Source organism: Pezoporus occidentalis, unplaced genomic scaffold (assembly GCF_034315485.1).
Source record: "Pezoporus occidentalis ecotype Australia unplaced genomic scaffold, CSIRO_AGI_Poc_V1 ctg93, whole genome shotgun sequence".
NCBI lineage: Eukaryota > Metazoa > Chordata > Aves > Psittaciformes > Psittacidae > Pezoporus > Pezoporus occidentalis.
The window spans coordinates 7,057,114-7,083,949 of record NW_026916294.1 but is presented as its reverse complement, the minus strand read 5'-3'; the positions used below and the strand labels follow the sequence as shown (position 1 = coordinate 7,083,949).

The 26,836-nt window shown below is 39.1% G+C and overlaps 1 protein-coding gene across 24 annotated transcripts in view; it reads left to right on the top strand.

The window, feature by feature from the left end:
• Positions 1-26,836, top strand: part of NRXN1 (neurexin 1) — a 682,391-nt gene that overhangs the window by 309,420 nt on the left and 346,135 nt on the right. For 14 of the 24 annotated variants that reach the window (XM_062605796.1, XM_062605795.1, XM_062605797.1 and 11 more), the window contains 4 exons: positions 968-1,349; positions 1,876-2,066; positions 17,085-17,258; positions 22,922-23,041. In XM_062605796.1, the coding sequence (XP_062461780.1) occupies positions 968-1,349; positions 1,876-2,066; positions 17,085-17,258; positions 22,922-23,041 (867 nt within the window). Of the gene's footprint in view, positions 1-967; positions 1,350-1,875; positions 2,067-17,084; positions 17,259-21,932; positions 21,960-22,921; positions 23,042-26,836 lie in introns of all 24 variants that reach the window. The other 10 variants (XM_062605765.1, XM_062605766.1, XM_062605774.1 and 7 more) reach the window with 1 other exon arrangement.

Sequence of the window (26,836 nt, the reverse complement as noted above, 5' to 3'; positions counted from 1 at the left end):
CACACAATGTGACCATGAATCAGCCTTGTGATAGTACTGCCCTACTTCCTTAAAATAAACATGGAAGAAAACCCGAAGGTCTGTTAGAAAAGGGAACTCTTCAGTGGACACAATTTTGATGTGCTGGGTCAGGTATTTAGTAAGTAGCTTAAAAACTTAGCTGCATTGTATGCAGTGTACCCTGGCAGTGCTGATTTTTTCCTTCAGATTAGTTGTATAGTCAGCAAATTTTAGGCTTTCTGCTGTGCAGGAGTCTTTGCATGAAAAAGAAAGATTCAAAGTTAGCTGTGGGGCTTGGGTTTGGCTACCTTTCTGATGCAAGCAAGTCCCTTGCTGTTTTCAGGATTACAAGACACTGACATACACTGTCACTGCAGGCTTTTTGCTTCATCCATCTCTTAGGCTCTTCCCCATTTCACACAGTTTATCCCCACAATTTGTTCCCATGGTACAAAGTTAGGTGATTTCAAGCAACTGTTCAGCCTTGCAGCACAGTTGTTTGCAGCAGGCCCAGCATTAAGGTATATGAAACAGCTTAAACAGGAATCCTTCCTTCCTCTTGCTGAATGATGCACTTCTAAGCAAAACACATGAAAAAATATCTCCCAAATAGTGATGAGGTGATTTTAACTCCGAAATTTGCCTTTGTGGTCTTCATGTGGTGTTAATTAATTGCAGTTGCTTATAGTACAACCATGGGTCTGGTTAATCGTAACCAAAGTGAGGGATTTGGTGGTTTGGTACTGTGAGCTGGTATGTTTTGAGCTGTTGGCCTTACCCAAATATACTGACCTCAGTGGAAAGGCTCCTGGATGTTTGAATGAATTAGAAGAATCCTCTTTGGAGTCAAGAATTGATCTTGTACATTCTGAAAAGTGTGAAATTGATGCAGATACGTAATCACATGATATGCCTTTTGACCTCCCTTTTCAGATGCTAACATGTGTTTTCTTGTTACTGTTTAAAGGTCAAATGGCTGGTGATCACACACGACTGGAATTCCACAACATAGAAACAGGAATAATAACAGAACGGCGCTACCTGTCTTCTGTGCCTTCTAATTTCATTGGGCATCTCCAGAGCCTTACATTTAATGGCATGGCATACATTGACTTGTGTAAAAATGGAGACATCGATTATTGTGAGCTAAATGCAAGATTTGGGTTCAGGAACATCATAGCAGACCCTGTAACCTTTAAAACAAAAGCAAGTTATGTTGCTTTGGCAACACTACAAGCATACACATCTATGCACCTTTTTTTCCAGTTCAAAACAACCTCTCTGGATGGATTGATACTTTATAACAGTGGCGATGGAAATGATTTCATTGTGGTTGAATTAGTAAAAGGGTATGTATGGCTTAGCATCATGACAAACCCAATCTATTCAAAATGTATGAACAGGAGAAATACAAGGGAGAGTTTAGGATATACATCTTTATCTGACTGGGCATATATGGTTGATAACTGTTTCTTCATGTTAAACTTTATGCTTTATTGTGACTTTTTCTTCCAGATGAAGCTAGATGCCTGAACAATATGAAAGTAAATAATAGGTATCACTTCTATAGTGTTTGCCACAAAGAAGTATTACTCATAGCCTCCTTCTTGTTCTCTCTCTACGTATGTATGCATGCGTTGGTACATGGAGTGCTTGTTACTTTCCAGAAGCCTGGGACTGCAGCTCAGCTCATCTAAACAAATGGTGATTTCTCTGAATTAAGGTCGTTTCCACATCTGGTATTGGTTGTTGTCTTCTGGTTTTACCAGCACTACTGAGGCGTTCAAGGAAATAGGAAATATTAGACCTGTTAAGTAGTGCCCCCTTGCTATGTAAAGAAAAAGGAAACTTTTCCAATTTTTTCTCTTTGCCCAGGTATTTACACTATGTGTTTGACTTGGGAAATGGTGCAAACCTCATCAAAGGAAGTTCCAATAAACCTCTGAATGACAACCAGTGGCATAATGTGATGATATCAAGGGATACCAACAATCTCCATACTGTAAAGATCGACACTAAAATCACAACACAGAGCACAGCAGGAGCCAGAAATTTAGATCTCAAAAGTAAGTACAGTAATTCCTTTATGACCTACAGTGAGGGTTATTACAGAATGATAACGTGAATAAATCATGTATGTAAAGTACAGTATAATTTTGTAATACCATATGAAATGGTAACAGTTTACATGATCACAAGAGGAGACATCTTTATGTTAGCCTGACAATGCCACTGTAGTGGTAGTTCTGCACAATTAGGTACAACTTTAAATGTGTGAAAATGCCACAGGAAAGAAAGTAGGAATTGGTAAGAATGCAGAGTGGACACTATACATCAAAAGGTAATTGGGGGAATAAAGGAGCTCTAAAATGTCTATGAAAAAGGCTTGATTTTTACATGAACATAAGCTATATAAGTGGCATGCAGAAACCACAGCCCAAGCTTTACAGTATGACTACAAAGGGTTTGCAGAACTGATGATCTCTGTTAGGGGAACATTTTGACCTGTCCCCTGCACAGTATTCAACATATAATGTACCTTTTGTTGGGAAGATAAAGACTGCAGTATTTTGATATCGTAAAATACCTTGTAAGGAAAGTGATCTTAACATGGCAGCCCTCTGAGGAATCAGTCATCAAACGTACTGATCCATAAACATACCTAAATAGGTAATAGCTTGTAATTTCAAATGCAGGGTGGGATAAACTTTTTTTTTGTAGGTCTAAACCTACATTTTGTAGATCCAGCTAGGTTTTTAAGATCCATTTTTTATAAACCAAACTGATACATATGTATAGTTTTAAAGGAAGTAATAGTAATTTAGTAATAGTTTTAAGAATGGGTTACTGAAAAGCTAAGTTGCATAAGAGGAGATACCTCTTTGAAAGGATCTGTAAGTATGCTTTTATAATACTGCTAAAACTTCATCAGACATAAGGAAAAATTTGCTCTAGGCATGTGAAAAACTCCTGTATTTAAACATTCCTCATAAAAGTTCTTGTTAGGAAAATCAAAATTTCATAACAGTCAAAGAAAATTCAGTATCTCAAAAGTCTCCGAATGTTCAAAGTAGATGTTAATATTCCATCAAGAGCTTATTCCTTGTTGGATTTTCTTTTAACTACCTCTGAGTCAGAGATAATGAGCTGACCTTGGTAATTATTTTGGATTTTGTGATATTTAACATTTGCTTCACTTGAAAGTGCTATTAGCTTTGTAAGAAAGACATATCTTGATATTTCATCATCTTCAATAAGAGATTCTTTAGCAGAAATGCTTGGTTTAGAAATGAAAGCTTTTTGCATGGCTCACGGGCCAGTCTTAAAATTGTGTTCGAAATTTGTGTCATGCTGTGTCTCATTTTTGCATCCTTCAAAATATGGTCGATGCTCATTGATACAGTGTAATATTTAATCGTCATTTTTGAAGCTGTAAAGAAATCATCCAACTCTTCATTGACATTTTTTGCAATGATAAGTACTACTTACACATCCGTGTATGTAGGTACATGTGTTTAATCTGTGGGTTTTATTCTCAGCACCTTAATTAGACATAGGCAGGAAAAATCAGCCTGTTATGAGCTGATAAGTGAGTTAACACAGTCTTTATTCTACATCTCTTTCAAAATGAATGTGGTGATTTGATATGTCCCTTTTATTTAAGGGAAAAGGTTGAACAATATGCTTAGCTGAAGACACTAGAGGGCAGTGTTATTTCACTAAACACGCTTAACTGCAGTCACAGAGGCAGCTCATCAGGGAGGATAACCTATAAAATCCAACATTCCTTTGTTTTCCTCACTTTGAAAATTCTGCTTTTGCTTTTACCCTTTTGAAGTGAAACTGTTTCCATAGCTGGTGCATTTTCTAACCTTGAATTCCATCGGAAAAAAGCCCTGAAGAGCATGAAAAAGCATACTGGGGTTTGAAGTGAGGAAGGTGAATGGTGTTAAAAGGTGATCTGTAATTCACAACCAGGAAACGTGGCTAGTAAAAGAATAACAAGCCAGACATATTCAGTACAGTAATATGTAGAAAGCATTGTGCTCAAACTGGTCTAATATACACAGGTCCTCAATCTCTGGTTTGGATTGGAAGGAACCTTAAATATTATCTAGCTCCAACCCCCCTGTTTTTAATGAGTTCTACTGTATTTTGCTCAGTCAGCTTCCCTTAAATATGGCACAGCATCTATCATGATAATTCTTCTTGGATTTTGGGGGAGTTCAAGCCCACACATTTTAGCCATTCCTTTGTATTCAGTTGCAATGGTTTCCTGTAGCTTACTCCTTTCTATTTTATGTCAGTATTTCGTATGGTGACATATCTCTGTTATACTAGAACACTCCATTCACTTTACTGGTACAAACAGCTATGGTTAATTCATTCCTGTGTTATTTTAGCCCTAGCAACAAAGCAAATTCAAACTTACACTTCGTGATAATTATATCAATAATTCTGTTTAATCAGGGTTCAGATTAGGTGAAATACAAATGTGTAACAGTAATACAGAATTTGCAGCCTGCTTGAGTAATTGTAGGGTTACCAGATTTCAGAGGCTGAAATCCAAGCTAATCCTGGAAAGATAAATCACATACATGCAATTCTTTTGCAAATACACAGGGAATTTGGTATGAAGGTAATGACACAGATTGTGTTGTAGAGCCTGCACAGCATGCCAGTTGCCCGAGCATGCAGACAGTTGCCATTAAAGTATGGGAGAGGTTTTACGCTGTGTATTTCCTTTTGGGTGCAGAATTTGGCTGGTTAACATAGAAAGGGCATTATTGTAGAGCTGTGTTCCATGCATAACCTCTGGTACCCTTTCAGTGGATTGGAGTGTGTACCTGTGGAAACACTTAAATTCCCCAGCTTAATTATTGCTGTAATTAGATGGGTAAAGTACAAATTGAAGACAAATAAATGAATGAAAATCGCACTGTGTTTGGATTGCAAGGACTGCGTAATTTTTCCTAGCAGAGAAAATTACCACAGTGTACTCGGGTGCAGTTCTAGCAGATAACCCGTGAAGATAAACGAGCCTTAACAGCAGAGGCAGTGCAGCTCAAGCCTGCCAACATTTTCAGTTGCACAGCCAATTTCCTTTCATGTATTTCGTGAGCAGATTCTCTGTCCTGCTTTCAGCATAACTCAGATAGTTAGCATGGCTACAGCTCAAGACATTCACTGACCAAGGTAGTTCGGTAAAGGGCAATTCTTGCCACTGTGCTTGATGCTTTTATGGGCTGAGTAGCCTCGAAAGGGCATGAGAAAGCAGGTGAAAGTGAAACTTGCCTTATGCTCGTGTTCCTTGTGCTTGCTGAAGAGAAGACGTTTCCTTTGTTCAACCCCGTAGGTATTACAAAATCTGTGCTGTCTCTTCCCTCTCCCCATTTTCTTCCTGTGGTGTGGGAAATTGAAGTACAGCCAGAATTATTATTTTTTTAATAAATATTTTGAAGACACACGAGCTGTTTTTGAGGAGGAGCATCCTCAAGCATGTTTTTATATACAGTTACCTACAGGGGTTGCATTCTCCTTTTGCTTCTCTTACTGATAGAAGCACTATTTCAATGCCCAAAGTTTTCACCCGCTTTCTTTAAACAGCAGAAGTACAAAAATTTACAAATCCACTCTGAATTCTTTTGGTGTATCTGTTAAAAAGTGAATATATTTTTAGCATTTTAATTGTTTATAAATTGAAATGAAAAGTTGAAATACTGCAATCTTACAAAAGGAAAAGCTGAGGAATGCTGCTGGTGGTTTGGATTTAACAATAAGTAGTCACAAACTTTTCTAAGAGTTGGTAGCTTCACTACTTCAGTATCCCATCCTATTCCAGGCATTCTAGCTATGCTGTATCCTCCAGGCTGAACTGCAGCCATCCTAATTTTGATATTGGGCTAACTGTGCTTTCTATTTAACAGGAAATTGCCATCACACACACTAAAGAAAATAATCCTACCCAGCTCAGCGTTTGTGGATTAATTTTTGCTGCGTGTGCATCATTTCACACATATTTAGAATCCTAAAATCCCAGGTTGGAAGGGACTTCAAGGATCATGTGGTCCAACCTTTCTTGGCAAAAGCTCAGTCTAGACAAGATGTCCCAGCATCCTGTCCAGATGAGCCTTAAAAGTGTCCACCACTTTCCTGGGTAGATAATTCCAATGGCTAATTGTTCTCATTGGGAAGAATTTTCCTCTTGTGTCCAATCGGAATCTTCCCAGGAGTAACTTGTGGCCATCACCCCTGCTCTTTTCTTCCCTAAAAAGGGAGTCTTCATCTTCATAGCTACCCTTTAGATACTGGCACATAGTGATAAGAGCTGCCCTGAGCTGCCTTTTCCCCAGGCTGAACAAGGTCAGCTCTCTCAGCCTTTCCTCACACAGCTTCCTAGTCCTCAGGTCATCTCTTCTTTGGACCCTCTGCAGCCCGTCCACATCTTGTTTGTACAGCAGGGACCAAAACTGGATAAAGCATTCCAGGTGTGTATGACAAGCACTGAGTAGACCGGCACAGTGACATCTTTATCTCTGCTGGTGGTGCCCTTGTTGATGTTCCCCAGCACCCTGTTGGCTTTCTTGGCCACAGCTGAATGCTGCTCACTCATCAGGCTTGTGTCCACCAGGACTCTCAGGTCCCTTTCCACAGAGCTGCTCCCCAGCCTGTGCTGCGCTCTTGGGTTGTGTTTACCTAGGTGCAAGACCTTACACTTGTCCTCATTGAACTTCATAAGGTTTTTGTTAGCCCACTAAGACCTGCTTTTAAGAGCTGTTTCTTTGAATTGACATCCATACTTTCAACTTGTCTCGCTGGTGTTCTCTTCCATATGGCCTTCCCAAATGTCAGAGTCCATTAGAAATCATGTTTTTCCTGTGTTATTATTTCATCTTCTCAAAAGATGCTATTGATATTAGAGCATACATAAAAATCAGCTTCCTTGGAGTTAAAAAACCTGTCTAAAACTCTTGTTGTCTGTTTTATTTCTGTAGCTCTTCACTGGCCTCTGGCTTCCTCTGTTCCTTTGTGAGATGTGGCTGCTGTTGCTATGTACATTTGCTTTTTCATTTGCTGTTTTCTCCAATAATGTGTGAACAGTCTAGTCTGAAGCATTTGATGGAAAGTAATGATATTAATTTCTGGTGTTACCTCAGTGGTTTAATAAATGCACTGAAATATACTTCCATGTACAAAAAGAATCACTTGGCAGTTCATCCATCCTTATAAACTTATAATGCAATTAACTAAATTACAAGTAGATCAACTAGCCCGGCATATTCATTGATGATTTGTAATATCATTTAATCTATTGATATTTCATTTGCCTGCCAAAGTAGGTTATTCATGCTATGCAAAACTGAACCAAATTAGTCGTGATCATAAAGAAGATTTCTTGTTCCAGCAATGGAAATTGAAATTGTTTCAATTTCATTTAATATTTGTTCCTGTTGTTTTATATTGAGCCCATTATTGTTGTTGCTGCATTATGTGCTCTTCTCTATATTACAAGGTGTCTGTCAATGGCAGTGAGAGTTCATATTTCTGTTACTAAGACACAAAGCTTTAAGAAGCACAGTATGGTATTTTCTGAAAATGCAAATTTCTACAAATGAAACAAGTATTAATGCTTTAACTTCTTGAATATAAACGTGCAAGAGCTAATTGGAATGACCTTGCCAGTGGGCTGTGAACTCTTCATGCAGAAATAATGTTCTGTTCCAAATACTGTCAACAGCAAATAGGTGTTCCTAACGTGACCTGTTGGAATAGACAATGGCAAATGCAGCTGCTGTCTTTCTGTTACTGTTGGGAAAGCAGGCTCTTTACAGAGAAGGAAAAGAAAAGGAACTTAAAACTCAGAGCTCTTCTTTGAGACTTTTTGTGTCAAAGGTATATGGGCAGATTAACAGCAGGTGATTGGAGAACCTGGTCTAATGTAAATGCCTTTATCCTCCTTTCTTTGCAACTTGTCACATACTGCTCCTAAACAGCTGTGCTGTCTACCAGGCTGTGAAAATAATTTTGGCAACGCTAAGCCTTCAGAAATTGCATCCAAATTTCCCAAATCATGAAATGGCAGTGCTGCTGGGTTCAATACAAATTAAAGACAATAGTCTAGTGCTTGCACTGAGTTCTCTGAAGATAACAACATTGCAGTAGGCTTTCAGGTCACTCCACGGTGAGAGGAGGTTTGTTTTCCACTTCCTCTCCCTTGCTCTTTTCGGTCTTTTACGCTTTATGCAGCTATATAGATTTGTCTACATTGCTACAGCTTTTTGGCGTACAGGTTATTACCATTGCTAATGATGGAAGTTCTTTCAAGCCCTTCTGAAATACTAAGTAAAATTTATGCTAAAGAAGGGGCACAGAAAATATGTATGCTTTTAAAACTTGCCAAAAAGCTGGCTATTCAGTGTAAATATGTGCCACAGAATCCTAGCCCCTCCTCCCACCAAGCCAAGAAGAATGTCCTGAACTCGTATTCAACGTGGGCTACGCTGGCTATGGGAGCCCTGACTGAGCAGTCCTTTTTGCAGAAGAGCTGCTTCCTGTAACACCCCCAAGGCCTGGAGGTGGTTATCTTGATCAAGAAGATAATATTACATAAAAAATTTCCCTCTGCAAACCTACATGCGAAATGAGATTGTTTGACCTTTCAGCTTTTTGGTAGTTTTATGTGGAGAATCTTGCCTGAATTACTGGCTAAAGGACGAGTTTTGTAGATGATGATGTCTGAGGTCTAGGATGCCTGTTATGAAGAGGAAATCCTCACTCTTTTAAAAACAAGCTCTGCAAAGAGCATGTGTTGGCTGTTAGAGCCGAGAGTGACTGAATGACTTGAGAGGAGTATCAGGAAGAAGGGAATCCTGAGTACACTATGCCACGCAAATGCCTGCTTCATTAGATTTTGTCTATTTTTCAGATGTATGCAATGTACAAAATGTACAAACGTGGTCAGGACAGGAAAGAAATGAAGGATGTTTGATGTGCTTGAATGCCTCATCTCTCCACCACAGCCATCCCCCTCATACGGAGTAATTGGCATAGCATCAATTCTGTGGGAGATAGATTACCACACACATTTATATGGCAATTAGATTTTATGATTTACCATTTCACATGCATCGCCAACTTTCCTCACAGTCCATTGGACATGCAGACTCCTTTAGTTTTAAATCTGTTTAATCTTTTTCAATGCCAGTGCTTTCCATCTAGTCTTTGGCGTAGCGGGTGGGAGGAAGAACCAAAGAGAAATAAAGTGGCTGGGAATATGAGAATTGTTATTGTCAAGAAAACGCTATATGTTTTTGTGTAACTGTTTCTTGTTTGAGCATATATGTTGGGCAAAAGGTGGATTTTAACCTGGAGGAATCCAGGGGAATGTTCAGACTTGAGAACTTTCCTTTTGAGTATCTGCTTTTGTCTGTTGAAAACTTAGCTTATAAGAACATTATTGTGTCATTGCTGTTTACACATACACACATTTTCTATCACATGGCTTTACTTGCTTGTGAAACACAGGCATATTTGCATAACTGCTGAGCAGTTCTGAACAGAGCCAAAAAATATAATAGGAATAAAAACTGAGCACCAAGGGGTGACTACAAGAGTAGAGAGCACATCCAGGAAGTGTTCAAGGCCAGGCTGGATGGGGCTTGGAGCAACCTGGTCTAGTGGAAGGTGTCTCTACCTGTGGCAGGGGGTTGGAACTGGGTGAGCTTTAAGGTCCCTGCCAACTCAAACCATTGTACGATTCTTTGAAGTAACTACAATATGTCTTACATGCCAGTAAGGATGACTAAAGAAATCAATAGTGCCAGCATTTCAGCAGTGGTGATTTCTGTTTTTGAATACCCTTAACATGGGGTATTCAGGGAAGATACTGAAAGCAGTGTAGAATTGAGCTGAAAAGATCAGTTTCTGTTTTCCTTTCTGAAAGAGCGGCTTGCTAACCCAGATTCATTTATTTGCCTGTAATTGTTTTGCCTTGCTTGGTTATCAGTACAGGGAATGTGGAAGATCGAATGTGCCGCTTCTCACATCATAAAACCGCCTCTTGCCTGAAGTATTTGAAAGGACAGATAACTCAGCAGGGCCTGGACAAGTAAACTAGCTGCCCTTTTCCTTCTTAGGTGAGAGTCTAGAAGTGATGGAATCCATCATTCCAACAGGGAAAATGTTTGAAAATCCTCCTTTCCTTCACAAAGAAAAAACATCACATCAAAATCAAAAGACTCCAACCACACATCAATACTGAAGCTACAGAATAGACTCTTTGAAGTGAATAAGTGGGCATAAAACACCAAGTTTACGTGTTCCTGTCTTCCCTCAAGTGCCCTTGCAAGTGGTAGACAAAATTCAGTCATGCTTTGCTCTAGCTCCAAACAGGCCTGTCAATGTGCAGCAAGTGCATATTATCTACTGTAAAGGGAGATTTGAAAAGCCATATGCTGGAGCGTATGTGCTGCAGAAGCTCTGTGGATGCATCATTTAAGTCTTTGTCAACTGTCCTTCAATTTATTATTGGGTTATGATCACAGCAGGCTGCTTCATTTGTTGCAAAGAAGGAAAAAAAAAAAACCAATTTCGTCAACTTTAAAAAAAAAATCAATATGGAACAAAAAGGTAACCGTTTATTCAGGAATAATTAAAGGGAGGAAAGACTCTGGAATCACCACTTATCTACTAGTCAAGACCAGTTTGTTTTCTAAAGTGTGTGTGTTGAAACCCCACCTCTGAAAAATAGACACCACTGTCTATTACACAAAATAAATGGTAGGTAGGTGCTTTTTTATGCTGGAGAAGGTCATTAAGGACAAATAGGCACCTATATTTTATTTCATGTCAAAGGCAACTAGGTACCTACCTGACATTTTCATCTGGGACAAGGTTTCTTGGTTCATAGAATCCCAGACTGGTTTGGGTTGGAAGGGACCTTAAAGCTCATCCAGTTCCAACTCCCTGCCACAAGCAGGGACACCTTCCTCTAGACCAGGTTGCTCCATGCCTTGTCCAACCTGACCTTGAAAACTGCCAGGGATGGGGCAGCCACAGCTTCTCTGGGCAACCTGTGCCAGTGCCTCAGCATCCTCACAGGGAAGAACTTCTTCCTCATGTCTAATTCCAGGATTTGTCTATTGTGTTTATGTTAGGACATAATCGGCTTCTGTGAGAGTAATTTATTTCTACATTTCAGTTGCCTCCAAAGTACCATGAGCTGGGATTGTGTGGGTCACTTTATGTTGAATTCCACCTGGTACTTCATTGTGCAACTATTAAGATACTCCAAAGTGATTTCTATTAATCCTGTAACAACAAATTACCTGTTTTATGATGGACTTGAAGGAAGTGAGCCCTTTTTTCTTTCAAGATTAGGCTTTCCCTGTGGTGTTTCTCAGTCTTTGCAGTCACAGGCCTCTGCCTGCCTGAGGGAAGAAGCTGTTATATGCTTGATCATTTTGAAGTAGCAGCTTTGGAGAAAAGTGTGCCTGACACCTCAGCTTCACCACAGCCAGATGTTCCTTTGTATTTTCATATGTCATATAAAGAAATTGTGGAGATGCCCACTGTGCTTTCAGAACCCACCATGTAATACCAGGGCTATCCACGTCCTTCTTGGGGAGCAATACATCTCTAGCACACTGCAGAAGCACTCTCATTCCTAGCTGTAGTAGTGATTTAGTGAAACTAGACAGAGAAGCTTCTTCCAAATTGAAAAAGAAATGAACAGCTGAAAGTACAGTTGAAACCAGCAGCATGAGGCACAGAGAGACGGAGTATCTGTTTTTTGGAAAGAGTGATGGATTTGAAGATGCCTTTGTGCAGCCATGTAAAAACATTCCAGGGATATTGTCTTTATGCAAAAGCCAAGCCATAATTCCTTCTACTGTTCAGTTTCCTCCTTTTTGCTTTATTTTCATTCATACATAGAGCCATACATGAATGAGTGGTGTTCATTTGTTGTCAAGAATGAACACCAGATATGTACAACAGAAGACAGATTTCAGAGAGCAGAGAAGCCTAACTATATCCTGGTTAAAACTACTTGATCCCTGAGCAGTATTCACATGTTGCTATTAACCATTATAAACACACAGATATACTTCCCCCTCTGCTAGTGCTTGAAGACAATGGTAGTCATTAAATTAATGACACTTATCATGTAAGAATTCTTGGCTGTGGGGCTGTGGACGTGAATCAGGAAAGGAAGAAAGTCTATGAGGTAACCCATCACCAAGGTCAGTAGTGTCAAATATGAAGATACTTCTGCTAGTTATCCAGAAAAGAAACAAGTAGAACAGCATCTTCAGTTGTTATTTTACCTTTCTTTGGTTTAGCATTTGCAAAGTTCTTATTTTGAAGAGATGCAGAGACTTGAGATAAAGAAAGGATGAGGTGTTACAGAAGGATTTGGCAGTATTTGTTTTACCAGCAGTTGTGTGTGACTCACTGTTGTGTGATGCTCATAACTGTGATTCCAGTAATGAATACATTAAGAACTTGGGCTCATTTATTAGCGGGCAGTTTGTTTCTCTGTTAAATTCACTTGTTCTTCAAAGCACAAATCAGCTCTAAGTCAGAAAAAAAATACATAGGTGTAAGCAGGGAAGCTCCTGTGGAATAAAGTAATATCTACATTGCCTCTAAAAGATATAAATTAAAACCACTGAACTCTTCTCTTTGTCAGTGCTTTTAATATAACTGATCATTACTGTTATTGCCATGATTTATAGGTATAGCTCTGAAAGTGCTGCCTTCCCATTGATTCCTGTGGCCTGCAGGGAACATGCCAGTGAAAAACACTGTAGCATGCTTTTTTTTGTATGTCTCAGAAAAATCATGGGAGGAAACAATTCTCCCTCTGTATAAGAAAGGGGGTAATTCTGTGTACCGGCTCCTAACGTAAGAAAGGAGACAAGATTAAGGAGTATCTCCTTTCAAACTAAGTTCTTTATTTGAGTCTTCTCCAGAGATCAAAAAGAAATTCAGAAGGAAATCTTGGAACACTCTATTCTCTCACCATTTATTTACTACTGGGTGCTTTGTTATGCTAGTCAGTATATTTTATGTGAATTATTTTCCTTTATAAATAAAGGAAAGTCAGGATTGTTATGGAAAAAACGCAAAACCAAAGAAACACTTTTTTTTCAGGAATACATGTAAAAATCAGGATAAACACAATTTTAGAAAATGTTTTTACAGAAGGTAATAGCTGAACTTCAGGTCTAGAAACTATGGCTCTTGCCAAAAGTCCTTTCTAGCTTTCTTGTTGGCCCCTTTAGGCACTGGAAACTGCTCTAAGGTCTCCCCAGAGCTTTCTCTTCTCCAGGCTGAACCAGCCCAGCTCTCTCAGCCTGTTTCTACAGCAGAGCTGTTCCAGCCCTCGGAGGATCTTCGTGGCCTCCTTTAGACTTGCTCAAGCAGGTCCACATCCCTCTTGTGCTGGGAGGAAACTACTTACTCATTGAGATGAATGTGAAAATGAAGCACGTGATTAACCAAAATAAAAGCAGCTATGCAAAACATTTGTAATGGCAGAGACAAAAAAAATCACCAAGTGTAAAATCATAAACTACTTTTTATTAAAAGAACCCAAACTTATTGTTAATTCCAGTTTTGTTTGGAATTAATAAATTTTGTCTCTGAGAGAAAGCATGGATTTATGCCATGAGCTGCAGGCTTAAACCACATTTGATACTAAATCTGGAAAAGGTTTAGCTCAGGTACATAAAAAAATACTTGTCTATAATTCATAAACAGTAAAGTCTTACCAGGCAGTATGGTTACTCAATACATACGATGTGTATTAATGTAGGGTATTAGCTAGTGCAGAAGCAGTACTCAAGTTATTTTGAACATCAATGAAGTTAAAATACTACCCAGAGCATGTCTCAGTGGATATTGTGGCTTCAGTGATATATAATGAACAGTTCTGATTGTCAGTAGTCTTAAGACTCTGTAAGTACACACCAGAGTTACAGTTTATTTAGACTTTAATGTATCATACTTCGGTGCACATGATACTTAGCTGAAAATATTCCAGTGTGTATTTTCAGGAGCAAATATTCTGAGTTCAGTTTCATATGCTGGTACACCAACCTGGACCTCCGCTACCCATCCATCATAACTGACAATTGCTGTATGACTGTATATAGCAATCTCAGTATGCCTGAGGGTTGGATCTTAGGAACTGGCAGGGGATCAGTCTGAAAGTTTGTGGTTTTAAAGGTATAACCAATCACAGAATGAAAATGGTTGTTTGGACAGGATATATGTTGGGAGGTTTTAAAAAGAGGTTGCATGTGTTTTGTATAATAGACCAAGTTTAACCTTTTTAGCACGGGAGTGATTTTCTTAGTATTTTTCTCTGGTGTTTCCCTCTTTTAAGTCTGTGGGAATCAATTGAGATGGATTCTTTCTCTGTTCTGAGCTGACAATGACTGAAAGCAACGAACTTCAGAAAACCTGGAAGGGCTTTACTTTTCACATGTTTCACCTGAGAAAAAGATGAAGAATCTTTAGCAAGAGTTTTTACTTGCTTAGCAGTTCAGCTGATGGAGAAATACAGTTTTAAGTGTTGTGAATGAATTACAACCCATTTGTAGCAACATAAAGACCACCGTATTTTAATCTGTTATGTCTAATATCACGCTTCTGAGATTTATACAGTACCTCAAAGCTCTAGAGGAAAGCCACATTTTATTTTTCAAATTATGTATGTAGAGTGGAGAAAGCTTGAGGTTTAGTATATGATGCTATAAAGGTTCCTAAGGCTTTGGGTTGGATAGCTTATAAGGTTAATAGTATGCATGTTCCTAAACTTTTAATCTCTTATTTTACTAATTCAAATGCAGTGGAGTATTAGGCCTGGTATGTAGTGACTAAAAATTTTCCAGACTCTGGTAAATATTTGTTTCTTTCAGGCCATTTCCTTGCAGGTGAACAGTAAACTGTTACAAATAGCATTAAATCGCAGTCCCTTTGCAAACAGTGAATATGCCGGGAGAACTAGGAAAAGGTGTGACTGCAACTTAGATAAGGAGGAGATTAGAAGTAGCCACATGGGGTAGTGGTAGTAGCTGGTACATTCTGAGTTCTGTCGCTATAAGATCTGCCTACAGCTCTTGGTAAATACTTAGGTAATGAACCGTTTTGCATTTGAGTTGATGCAGAAACACTCTTAGGTGCATCCTGTGGCCAAGGCTCCAAAATCATCCAGCCTGGGGGACTGGAATGCACAATATAGATTAGAATGTATGTTCAGATAGTCTGTTGAAAATTTTTGCTAGCACAGAACATGTTGTCAGTGAGGTAGAGTAACAATTTTGTCACTGGGTGATGCTCGTGAATTGGATGGTCCCATAAGCACCTTCCTTCCTATGGGTTCAGTGCTCCTTGGATGCTCACAGGTCCTCATCCTGTGTGGCTAAAGGGGCTCACAAGTAGGCATGCTCAGAGCACTCCTACCAGGCTTGCAAAGATAGCTGCTTTCTCGGAGTTAGAGGATAACAGAGCAAGACAGGAAACTTGTGCAAGGTGTAGGAAAACATGGTTTTATTCCTTTCTGTCATAACTGAAGGAGTTGAGCAGATCTTGCTTGCCAGGTGGAGGAGTGAAGCCTTTCAGCGTGGGCTGTATTCATGCTGAGCATGCTTCTCCTCTCTGGCCAAGCAAACGCTTAGGTTCTTCTCTGCAGCATGTCTTCAGCAACTGCTATGGAAAGCACCTAGTTAAACCTGTAGACTGACACTTAAGGCACGCTTTAGGGAAGTAGGTTATGTTGATTTGAAGATCACTGTTTTGCTAACCAGAGAAACCCAACGTGAAAGAGAAAGGCACATCCTGAACTGGTTTAAAACCAAAAAGAATCCCCCTCCCACCCTGGTGCTTAAGAGAAAAGTTATAGTTATATCCTTTCAAAGCGCGTCTCAGAGCTTTGAATTACTCAAAGGAAGAAAAGCACTGGCTTTCAGTCCCGAGTGTGTTGCCTGAGGTTCTTCAGAGAGCTGTTTATAATAGATATCTGTCACCACAGTTATTTTGGCAATAAAATCATTTGTTGAGTGTGTAGATCGCCATTTTACAGACCTGTAACTCCCCCTGTTTCCACACGACTGAGACAGGATATGAATTTTGGTGGGGAGAATCAGTCATTTCATTGCTTAACAATGATGTATATTAACAAGATATTTGAAAAATGGTATTTTTCCCAATGAGAACTATCAGCCATTGGAATAATTCCACCAGGGAAGTGGGGGATTCTCCAACTTTGGACACTGTTAAGATTTGGCTGGACAGGATGCTGGGATATCTAGTCTAGGTCATGCTTTAGGCTGGATGTGGTTCTGGGCAGCCTGATCTAGTTGAAAATGCCCCTGCTCATGGCAGGTTTGGACTGGATGACCTTTGAAGGTCCCTTCCAGCTCAGACTACTCTGATTCTATGATTCTATGCTTTGCCAAGAAAGGTTGGACCAGATGAGCCTTAAAGTACCTTCCGCCTGGTACCCTATGCGTCTAAGTTTCTCCTAGTATATGTACCTAAACCCTTTATTTCTTGTCATGCTTTTAAATGTATGATTCTGGATATATGGGCTTCAGGAAGATCTTGGCGTTCTGCTTACTGCCTTTTATCTGTGTGCTGGATCCATAATGGGGATGATCTGCCCATAGCAGGGAGGTTGGAATTAGATGATCCTTTCAAACCCTAACCTTCTATGATTCTATGATCTGTGATAAGGTTTCCAGAGTATGCTGAAAACATGCATCAGTGCTAGGTGCGTTACTAGATGGAGATTCTCTGACTGAATCCTCATCTGTGAATTAGCTGTGTGTATGAGCTGGCACATGAACAACATGTTCAGGTACTTTGAAGTAATTAGTCATATGAATGTGAAGTATACATCTGCATGTTAAAACATGCATTCCTGCAATGTCTTTTCACATCACACATACTATTAGTGTTGTCTTCCATGTTTATTTTGAAGCATGTTTTTCTAAGACAGGAAAAGGCCAGAAAGACAGGTTGTATATTCTACAGGCTTTTTCTTTCTGTACCTAATACTTATTTCTCCTTAACAGGTGATTTGTATATTGGAGGAGTAGCCAAAGAAATGTATAAATCCTTGCCAAAACTGGTACATGCAAAAGAAGGTTTCCAAGGCTGCCTTGCATCGGTTGATTTGAACGGACGGCTCCCTGATCTCATATCAGACGCTCTCTTCTGCAATGGGCAAATAGAAAGAGGATGCGAAGGTATTCAATAGGCTGATGTTTTTTTTTTATACCATAGTGAAAATATTGTGCAGAGTTTTGTTGATAATGTACACTCCATCCATGGAGAGACCCTATTTTACCTGCTTCTAGTTGCTTTTGTTTGACCCTTTCTTCTATAATGACTGCATATTTGTAGTATTATGGAAAGTATTAAGTGTGTGCCTGCCCTACAGCGCAGAGACTCATCTGAGAACATGAGTTCATTTCTTAATGTTTGATGGAGGTTCCAGCCTTCTCCAGTGGCAAGATATTTTGCTTGTATTTTGTTTGCTTTTGATGTATTTTAATTAATGATAGAGACAATAACGATTAGCTTCAGTGAAGTCCTTTATGTCTTCATAAGACTCAGGCATTAGCTAATGCTGAAACGTTAGCTAATTAATTCCATTTTTAAGGCAGACATTTTGAGTTGATTAATTCAAGGCTAATTTATGAAACTATTTAAGATGAATCTTCCATCTTCTCTATTTGCTCACCCCTGAGATTTGTATTGTTATGAGCTTTCCTATCTGAAATCAGTAACAGCCAAATATGGTTTATTTCACATTTTTTATGTCTTTATTGACTCATCTGGAATATTGTGGAATTTAATGGAGGACAGAATTAGAAGAAGTGCATATGTAATTCAGGGGTGTCAATCTCTAGCTATTTTTCCAGCTGTCATTTAATCCCACGTTATTTTTACTATGATTTATGGAATAATTTAAATTAGTTCTCTGTCCCTGCCTATATATTTTATTCATGTAACTATGAATTCTGTGGCTACGTTCAATTTTACATGGTCTCCTCTCTTTCAAGTGCCGTTCTTTTCTGGACAGAAAAATGTGTAAATGATACTACAGAATCTTGATGATTTTGATACCAAGTTTGCAAATAGACATTGTAAAAAGTCCGAGCAGAGCTGGGGGTTCCCTCAAGCTTCACGAGATAAACCTTTCTGGTCAATAAATTCTGTCTTCTTTTCTCGTCCCTACACTATATTTGTACAGGTGGAATGTTTTTATTCCCTACCTGCTACCTTTAGTTAACAGTATAAATTCTATTAAGAGCATATGTAAAATTCACAACTTGCCTTTCTGTAGCTTTAGTTCTATCAGGAATGGAAAAATAACGTATGAAGTAGTTTGTCACTGAGCTTAGAAAATTAGATCTTACTTTCTGAATGACGTTAGCAAGTCCCATGCCTGCACCATCCCTTCAGAGAGTCAAAGTGCACCTTAATTCCATTACGCATGTCACAGCTTCTTTTGAAATGATGTAATCTTCTAAATGAATTGTATGTACTTCAAAGAAGTACTGCCACAGGCCTAGACTGTGAGTTCACCTTTTAAACCAGTGGCACAACTCAGCTACCAGTGGATTTAACAAAGCCATGAGCAATTTAATAAAGGCAGTACAAATATTGTTCCTTGGTGGAGAGTCAGCTTTTTCAGGCACTGATATCATCAGACACAAGCAAAATGGTCAAACTAGATACGCAGCGTGGCTCTCACAGAACCTCATGAAAAGTCTTTTTCCTGCAGAAGGAACTCTTTTAACAGCATTCCCTTGCAACCTTTCTGCTCAACTCTTGCAAGTTGACTCGTCCATCTCTCTTGTTTACTTCAAGTCTCCCTTTCTGACCCTGTGAGTCTCTTGTCTGCAGACCCTGGATCAGATGTATGAGAAAAATGTTCTGACACCTAAAATACAATTTAAGTCACTTAAAAATGTAGCTGGCTCTCAGAAGTCTTTTGTAAGCCTCAAGCTGTGCATGGCACTGCTGCTGTCTGTAGAGACGACTGTCTCCATCCTTGCAGAGCTGAGCAGTTTTGCATCTATCTTGTGTTGCAATGGGATGCATAAGCTCTGTAAGTCCCCCGAGATATTGAGTCCAAAGAACTCAGGACACAGAAGCAGAAATCACAGTATCACAGTATCACAGTATGCTAGAGATTGGAAGGGACCTCGAAGATCACTCAGCAGAACACAGAAGTGTTACACAGGAATCATTTCCAACCTGTAAGTATTAGTCTCTGCCACTGTCAGTCAAAGACAGCAGAATGGAGTGGTAGGTATATGTCCTTTGTTAAGACATCAGCCTGCCGCAGTATCTTTCGTGAGAAGTGAGGCATTTAGATTTAATGTTATTCAGACTTGTGGGATTGAATTCCCCATCTTTCTGATAACCTAAAACAAAAAAACATGGGGTGAAAGCTCTTTTTCTCTCTTCTGTCAAACTGTGACCCCATAATATACAGCTGATTAATTATATCTGTTAGGATTTTGTTCTTAAAATATCAACATTGCTCAATAACTTTACTGTGCATATTAAAAATTCTCTCTTTGAAATGTATTTTTCTGCAAACCCACCCATGGGATTGGTGTGGCAAGTTGCCTTGCATTTTGGTTTCAGCCACAGGCTGATAGATATCTCTGTTCTCTATCGTTGAGCATTGAATATCATTTACACTTGGCTGAATCCACCTTGTTGACAAATTTTCAATGGTTAGAACAGATAGAAACTAACAGCTAGAAACATAAATATGCTAAGTAGCTCTTCAAATTGTTAACAGCACACCCCAGAGCCAGGTTGTAAGTGTCAGCCCTGTTCTTCTCTAGTCAAATCCATTGTACTTTCTTTCCATACTTTAAATAAAGCAGAATTCTACAAAATGCAGAATGCTAAAACCAATTTTAATAGGTTTAGGAGGAAAATGCCCAGTGTGCACATATGTGTATACATAATGCAGTTTTTTGTATTAAATGAGCTGTATGAAAAGCTTCCAAATATTGATATACGTGAAGATGCTTGGTGGTGAGATATGGAATTGGGTTTTGCAATATATAAGAAAACATTGTATGTGCTACTTAATAATGCTTTTTGTGTAACATAGGGCATGTAAGCCCTCACATAAGACAAATGTAAATGCGAGACCAAATCCAGTCAATTAAAAAGCCTGCAGTGAAGATTGGAAAAATTATGATATTTAAATTGAATGTGAATCAAAAGGTGAATGCTTGAGAGGAGTCTATTAGAGTATTTTTACTAAATAGTTTAGTTCTGTAATATATATAGGAAATATGAATCACAGTAGATATTACAGTGTTTACCAACATTAAACAGCCCTCCTCTGTTCTTTAAAGTAAAAAAACCTCCCTTTATTAAAAGAAATTCTTGCATGTAAGCTAGTCTTGATGGCAGTTTTGGAATAATGACTAGTATGCATAAGCCAAAAGTGCTAAGAATCAGTTTCATAAAAAGCAAAATATCCTGCTTTTTAACAAGATCATATCTGTGCTTTTATCAAATACGTGTATTTTAACAGGCACTTAATGTGCCTCCAGGGTCCTGCAGTTTATGTACTTTTAAGTCCTTGTGACTTTTGCTCTACTTTGGCAAAGATGAGGAAATTCAGCATTGCATAACTAAAGTGTAAATAAATCCATGCATATATAACATTTAAACACCTACAGATATTTTCACTTCATCTTTGTAAAGTTTCCGAGTAGCAGAATCTGGTGAGAAGAAAATGTGTCTTGTCTTGTCAGCTACGGGATTCTGTCATTATAATCCCCAGCTCCAGCAAGGGTGATGTAATGCCCAAATGTTTCAACTTCTGGGCTCAAAACTCCAACAAAAAAAGGAATCACTAATGCCCAAATGTTTGAACTGCTGAGCTCAAAACTCCAGAGAAAAGAAAATCATTGTTCTGTGTCTGCCTACTGCAGTAAAACTGTTACAGGTGGTGCTGGCGGTATTATTAGTAGTAGTGTTATTATTGTTGTTATTGTTATTAATTGAATAGTTTTGCCAAAAACATGGATGCAGCATGCACTGCGCTTGTTCTTCATCGCACTGGTGACTGTTACTTAAAGCCAAGAGGCCGTTGAACTGACTCTAAATCATATTGCTGTGCATTTTTCTCAAATACTGGCAAATCAAAAGAAAACCCCACACTGAGATCTTTGAAGGAGCTGTAATGTGACAGAAGGGTTAAGTGGATTTCTCTCTGCAGGATGGTTTAGGATATTGATATAATCTCTGGAGCAGTTTTGCCCTGTCATCAGTGACTAGCAGTGGGAGTTGCAAATGGATATTGATGTCTCTGCTCCAAAACACTTTAGTATAATTTTATAATCCCAGAACCAAATTTTATCTTGTAGTGTCAAGATGCAACACGAAATGTGCGTGTGAGCTCACAGTAATCTGTAGTTCACTGTCTGTACTTCAGTCTTCTTTCACCAGTCAAGAGGAAAGGGCTAGAATAAAGAAAGGCCACAGAGGATGACAGTGCTAATTACTCTTGAATTCAGTGTATCTGAACATGACAAATGGCTAGTCAGGATTCAGCCATGCGTTTACTCTGCTAATGCATTCGTATCTATCCAAGGAAGAAAAGAAACCCCAACTTTTAATTTTCCTTCATTACATGTCATCAGCTCAATTAACCATTATATTTGTAGTAAAATACTGGCAAATTACTGCTTTCTTATTTTGGCTTGCCTGAAGATTTATGGCTATTAGCGTTAATTTGCATTATATGCCATTTCTTTCTCTCTTTAACAGCAGCATGCACTTTACTCTGACTGTTTTTTTTTGTGTGTTTGCTGCCATTTCAATATTGCTTACTAACATTTAATATATTTTGCTTTTTTATTTTGCTGACAAAGTTGCATTGATGAAAGCTGATTTGCAAGGTAGATAGCCCTGTGTGTATTAAACAAGACTGAAACCCCCAATGCACAGTTGGATTCCTGCAATAAATGCTCTGTACATTTCAGAACTAAAGCGTGTTATTTGGTTTCAGATTTTGTCTTTCATACCTCTAAAACATTGGGCTACATGAACCTTCATTTTCCAGCATTGCTTGCATAAAGGCTTTCAGTCTTGAATATGTTTGTATAGTGATTGCCTTAGTGCTTTGATCATTCCTTTTCAAATTTCTTTACATTTCAGTAGTCGAGTTCTGATTCTCTAGAACTAGAGTAGCTTTGTTTTTCATGCATATGTCACATTTTGGCATGCCAGTTCATTAGTAGTATGAGTTTTTGCATTTCCCTTTAAAGAAAGGAACCTGCATGGGAACCCTGAAGCATGTCAATCAGTACTTGCCAACATTCCTGCCAAAAAAATTCCCCAACTCTTCTCAATTTTAAACCTGAATCATTTAAAATAATGTGTGGGATTAAAAGCTTTGTATAGTGTAGCTTCATTTAATTTTTCTTTTGTTTGAATTTTATTTTCCAATCTTTCTTTTCATCTCCCAGAGCTTTGCATTCTGTAGCATCTGGCTTTGCTGTTTGAAATGTATTTACAGGAGAATAATGATGAAGTGTTTAGAAAACGTTTAGCCAGTTAATGGTCTGACACGTGATTAACAAGTAACCTGCAGTAAAGTTGACATTCCCACTGTACCTGGAAAAAACTCTGCTTCAGTTTGTGCATTCCTGTGTGTTTGACATATCAATCTTAAAGCTAAATCCAAACCACCCTTTTAATATTACATGCTGCTACCAAATTAGCGAGTTTATGTGCGTTTTACTTGGTAACTCTGCTCGTTTGTTTTGAGATGTTGGCAACTGGTTAATGTGATCGAGTGGGAAATAACCGCTTCTTTGGGAGGCAAAGTGCAAGTCCTTGTTTTGTATGTTCCCATCAGGCCCCAGCACAACATGCCAAGAGGACTCATGTGCGAACCAGGGAGTGTGCTTACAGCAGTGGGATGGATTCAGTTGTGACTGTAGTATGACCTCCTTCAGTGGACCATTGTGCAATGACCGTAAGTACGCTAACAACGTGCTGATCTGAATGCTTGAGAGCTTGAGGGCGGTATTTGGAGCAAGTGTCTGAAGCTCTAGATTATTTTGCTATTAGAGATTTAAATGAACTAGCAAACTCTGTGCAAATCTGTAAGGCTTTTAGGAAGAGCATAGCTGAAATACGCAGTATGAATTTTGGACAATGTGCAGTATCAAGCGCTGACAGAATTTGGTTCTATTACACTTGATTGCATGTCTAATACGCTGATGGTTACCTGTCTGAAATAATCCTCTTCCTGCATAAATGTTACAAATAGGTTTTTTTTTTCCTGCTTGAAAAATCCTTTTTACATTTTGTTATCTTAAGCTATATTGTAATTTTGTAGCATTATATCATGAGGGCTATAATTACTGTGAAACAGTTGACAAGGCTCATTATCTCCCTTTGTAGATTTCTTTAGGTGACACACTAAGCATGCCAATAATAAAAGCATGCCGAGTGTTTTAGCTCTTTTAAATTTCATCTGAATAAAACTACATAACATACACCAACCATCTGGTCTTTCAGGAAAAGCTTAAATGTGTCAAAAATAAGGGGCCTGATTCACCAATGTCATAAGCTAGTTTTATTCCAATCCAGCTTTATTGATCCTAAATAGAATTATGCAGAAGTGAAAGGGGAGTACTAATGCAAGAGCCATCATGATCCACAGTAACTGATTAAAGCGAGCTATTGAGTTTTCTTTTTAATTCGTCACATTTGAAATATCTAAATGCTGCATTTATTTATATCTGCGTGAAGGTAAGACACTGTAAGGCTGTGTCATGGTTTAGCCCAGCCAGCAACCGGTGGGGTGGGGAGGAGAATCAAAGGCAAAGGAGATAAGAACAGGTTAATAATTGAAATGAAGTAAATAATATAATAATAGGAAAAAGAGAAGACTAAAATCCAAGTAATGCAAGTGATACAGAATACAGATGCTTAGCACTCACTGACTGATTTCTGGTCAGTCCCCAAGCAGCAATCTATCTCCATGCTCCCTGTTTCTGTACTGAGCATGACTTTCTATGGTTTGGAATATCCTTTTGGCTAGTTTGGGTCAGATGTCCTGTCTCTGCTCCCTCGTGGCTTCTGTGCCCCTCCTAAATGGCAGAGCATGAGACTGAAAAGTCCTTGATCAGGGTAAATGTTCTCAGATTAAAGCCAAAACACAGGACTGCACAAGCTACTAAGAAGAAAATCATCCCAGCTCAAACGAGGATACTAAGCGTTCTCATTTCTGTTTGTATGCATTTATCTGATGAATGACTGATGGTAGAGTGTGTCAGTATAACGCTCTCTGCCACCTCGTAGATGGTAGTCTAGTCAAGCATCTTTGATTTTTATGTCTGCTTAAGGTTCCACTCGACAGCAAGGTGTGCCTTTTTGGAAATCCCTAAAACACCAGAACAGTTACAATCTGAAAAGCTTTTGGCTCAGATTCTAACTAGCATAAGGCTAGCAAATGAATTATATGCAATAGCTAAATTCTTGAGGAAGTTCCACTTTCCTACTCTTGACTATGTTTGGAAACTATGGAAAGGACTTAAGTCTGTTTCCTTACACTTGTTGTCATAGTAGAAGTGAAATGTGGTATCAAAAACCTTCTGATAATTTGAGCAAAGGTTTGGGTGTACTTTATGCTTGTTTGCCCTTCCCGGCAATGTGAGTGATTAGTCATACTGCTAAACATGTATTTTTAAGGATTTCAGTCCCCTATCTGCTACAGGAGAAAAAGATTTGTTTCTATTTTCCTTTTGTTATTTCTGTTCTTGTGTCATCTGTGAGTTCTTCCAAAAGTAACTAAAAACTATGAATAAGAAAATTATCTGTTCCACATCTAGCAAAGGAAAAACTGTACAGAAATTTGTCTTGGTAGGAACTGATGTCTGGACCTGGAACATTCTGTGAATTATTTTTTCAAGTGACAGTTATTGCATGAATTTGGCAAACTGATGAACTTAGGCAAGATATTTACTAACCTGTGAAAGCTCTTCTGTACGGTAACATAATGGACTACATTGCACACTATCAGATAATTCTAAATATACTATTTCTGATGATGGTAAAGAAGTACCTTTAGTGCATGACTGCCAAAAGTACCTACTTTTTCCCCAGATAAATCTTTCTTTTCTTAATGTAATTCTATAACAAATGTGAAATACAAATTTATCCCAGATATGGGTGTTTTGTAATAGAATGCAGTGTCTGGTAAATATAGTATGTTTGGTTTCTGCTTTATCTTGACTCCTCAGATTAGTTCAGATACAAAAATCAGCAAAGCAAATCTAACAAGAGAGGGGTTTTATAATGATACGTGTGAGGGAAAGGAGGAGAAATGATGTTGTACTTTCAATGTCATCCTAGATGCTCCTGGAATGCTCTCTTTTGTGCTTGGGAAGAGCATGACAGCAAGAGGAATGATGAAATGTTTTTAATATCTTGCGTAGGCTGTGCGCCACAGGTGAGGTGAAGCCAGGACTGCCCCATGCCAGGCATGACCAGCTCCAGCAGACACTACGCAAGCACGTCTGAGACTCTTGGCCAAGCTGGAGGCACCTCTGTGAAAGCACACGTAGGAAGTGTCCCATTCTTACCAGAAACCCCAGACAGATGAAGGCGAAGGGAACAGAAAGCGTGAGAAACAGGAGAGGGAGCCCCGAGGTCAGACCAGGGGGAGTGGGTGAGCAGCTGAAGGGGGGAGTTTGGTCCTCAGCCAGGATTAACCCACCTCACCTCCCCACACTGGCTCTTAGGGAACATCTTTGAGCAGAAATTCCTGAGTGACAAAGTGGCTGAGGTGAAAAGGGACCTGTGGATACTATGTAGCCCAACCCCTCTGCTCAGAGCAGGGTCAGCTAGTGAAGGTTGTTCAGGACTGTGTCCAGGTAGGTTCTGAGTATCCTCAACAATGGAAACTCCACAACTGCAACATATGCCAGCACTCCATCACCCTCACAGTACAAACATTTTCCTTATGTTCTAGTGAGATTTTGTATATTTCAGTTTGTGCCTATTGCCTCTTGTCCTTTCATTGGGCACCACTGAAAAAAATCTGTTTTCTTTACTCCCATTAGGTATTTTAAAATGTTGATAGGATCTCCACTGAGCCTTCTCTTCTCCAGGCCAAGCAGTCCCTGCTCTCTCAGCCTCCTTTCATATGAGAGATGCTCCAAGCCCTTAGTCCCTTTTGTGGCCCTTTGCTGGACTTCCTCCAGCATGCTCATACTGCTTCTGCACTGTGGAGCCCAGCACTAGAAGATAGTGCTGCAGATGCTTCTCAGCAGTGCTGAGGGGAAGGCTCACATCTCCCAGTGTTTCTGCAATGTTTCCAGCTGGGCAGGGCCCAGTGTATCCTGGTGTGTTGGTCCATTCTTCCCAGGTACAGGACTTGGTCTTTTCCTTTATTTTACAAGGTTTTTGTCAGCTCACTTCTCCAGCTTGTCAGCATCCCTCTGGTTGGCAGCACACTCATCTGGTTTATCAACCACTCCTCCCAGTTTTGTATCATCTGCAATTTGCATAAATGTGCACAAATTACCTTGTTGCATCTGAGTTGATTCTTTCAGCATGTTTCCCATAGTAACCTCAGTGCACAATGAGTTGATGTGCATCATTCCTAGGCTTTACAGTGTGAATGTTTCACATGTATCATTCTTGTCTCTTAATTTCCAAATCAGAGTTTGGAGGAAATCATAGAGTCACGGAATGGGTTATGTTGGAAAATATAACAGAATTGTTTGGGTTGGAAGGAACCTTAAAGCTCATCCAGTTC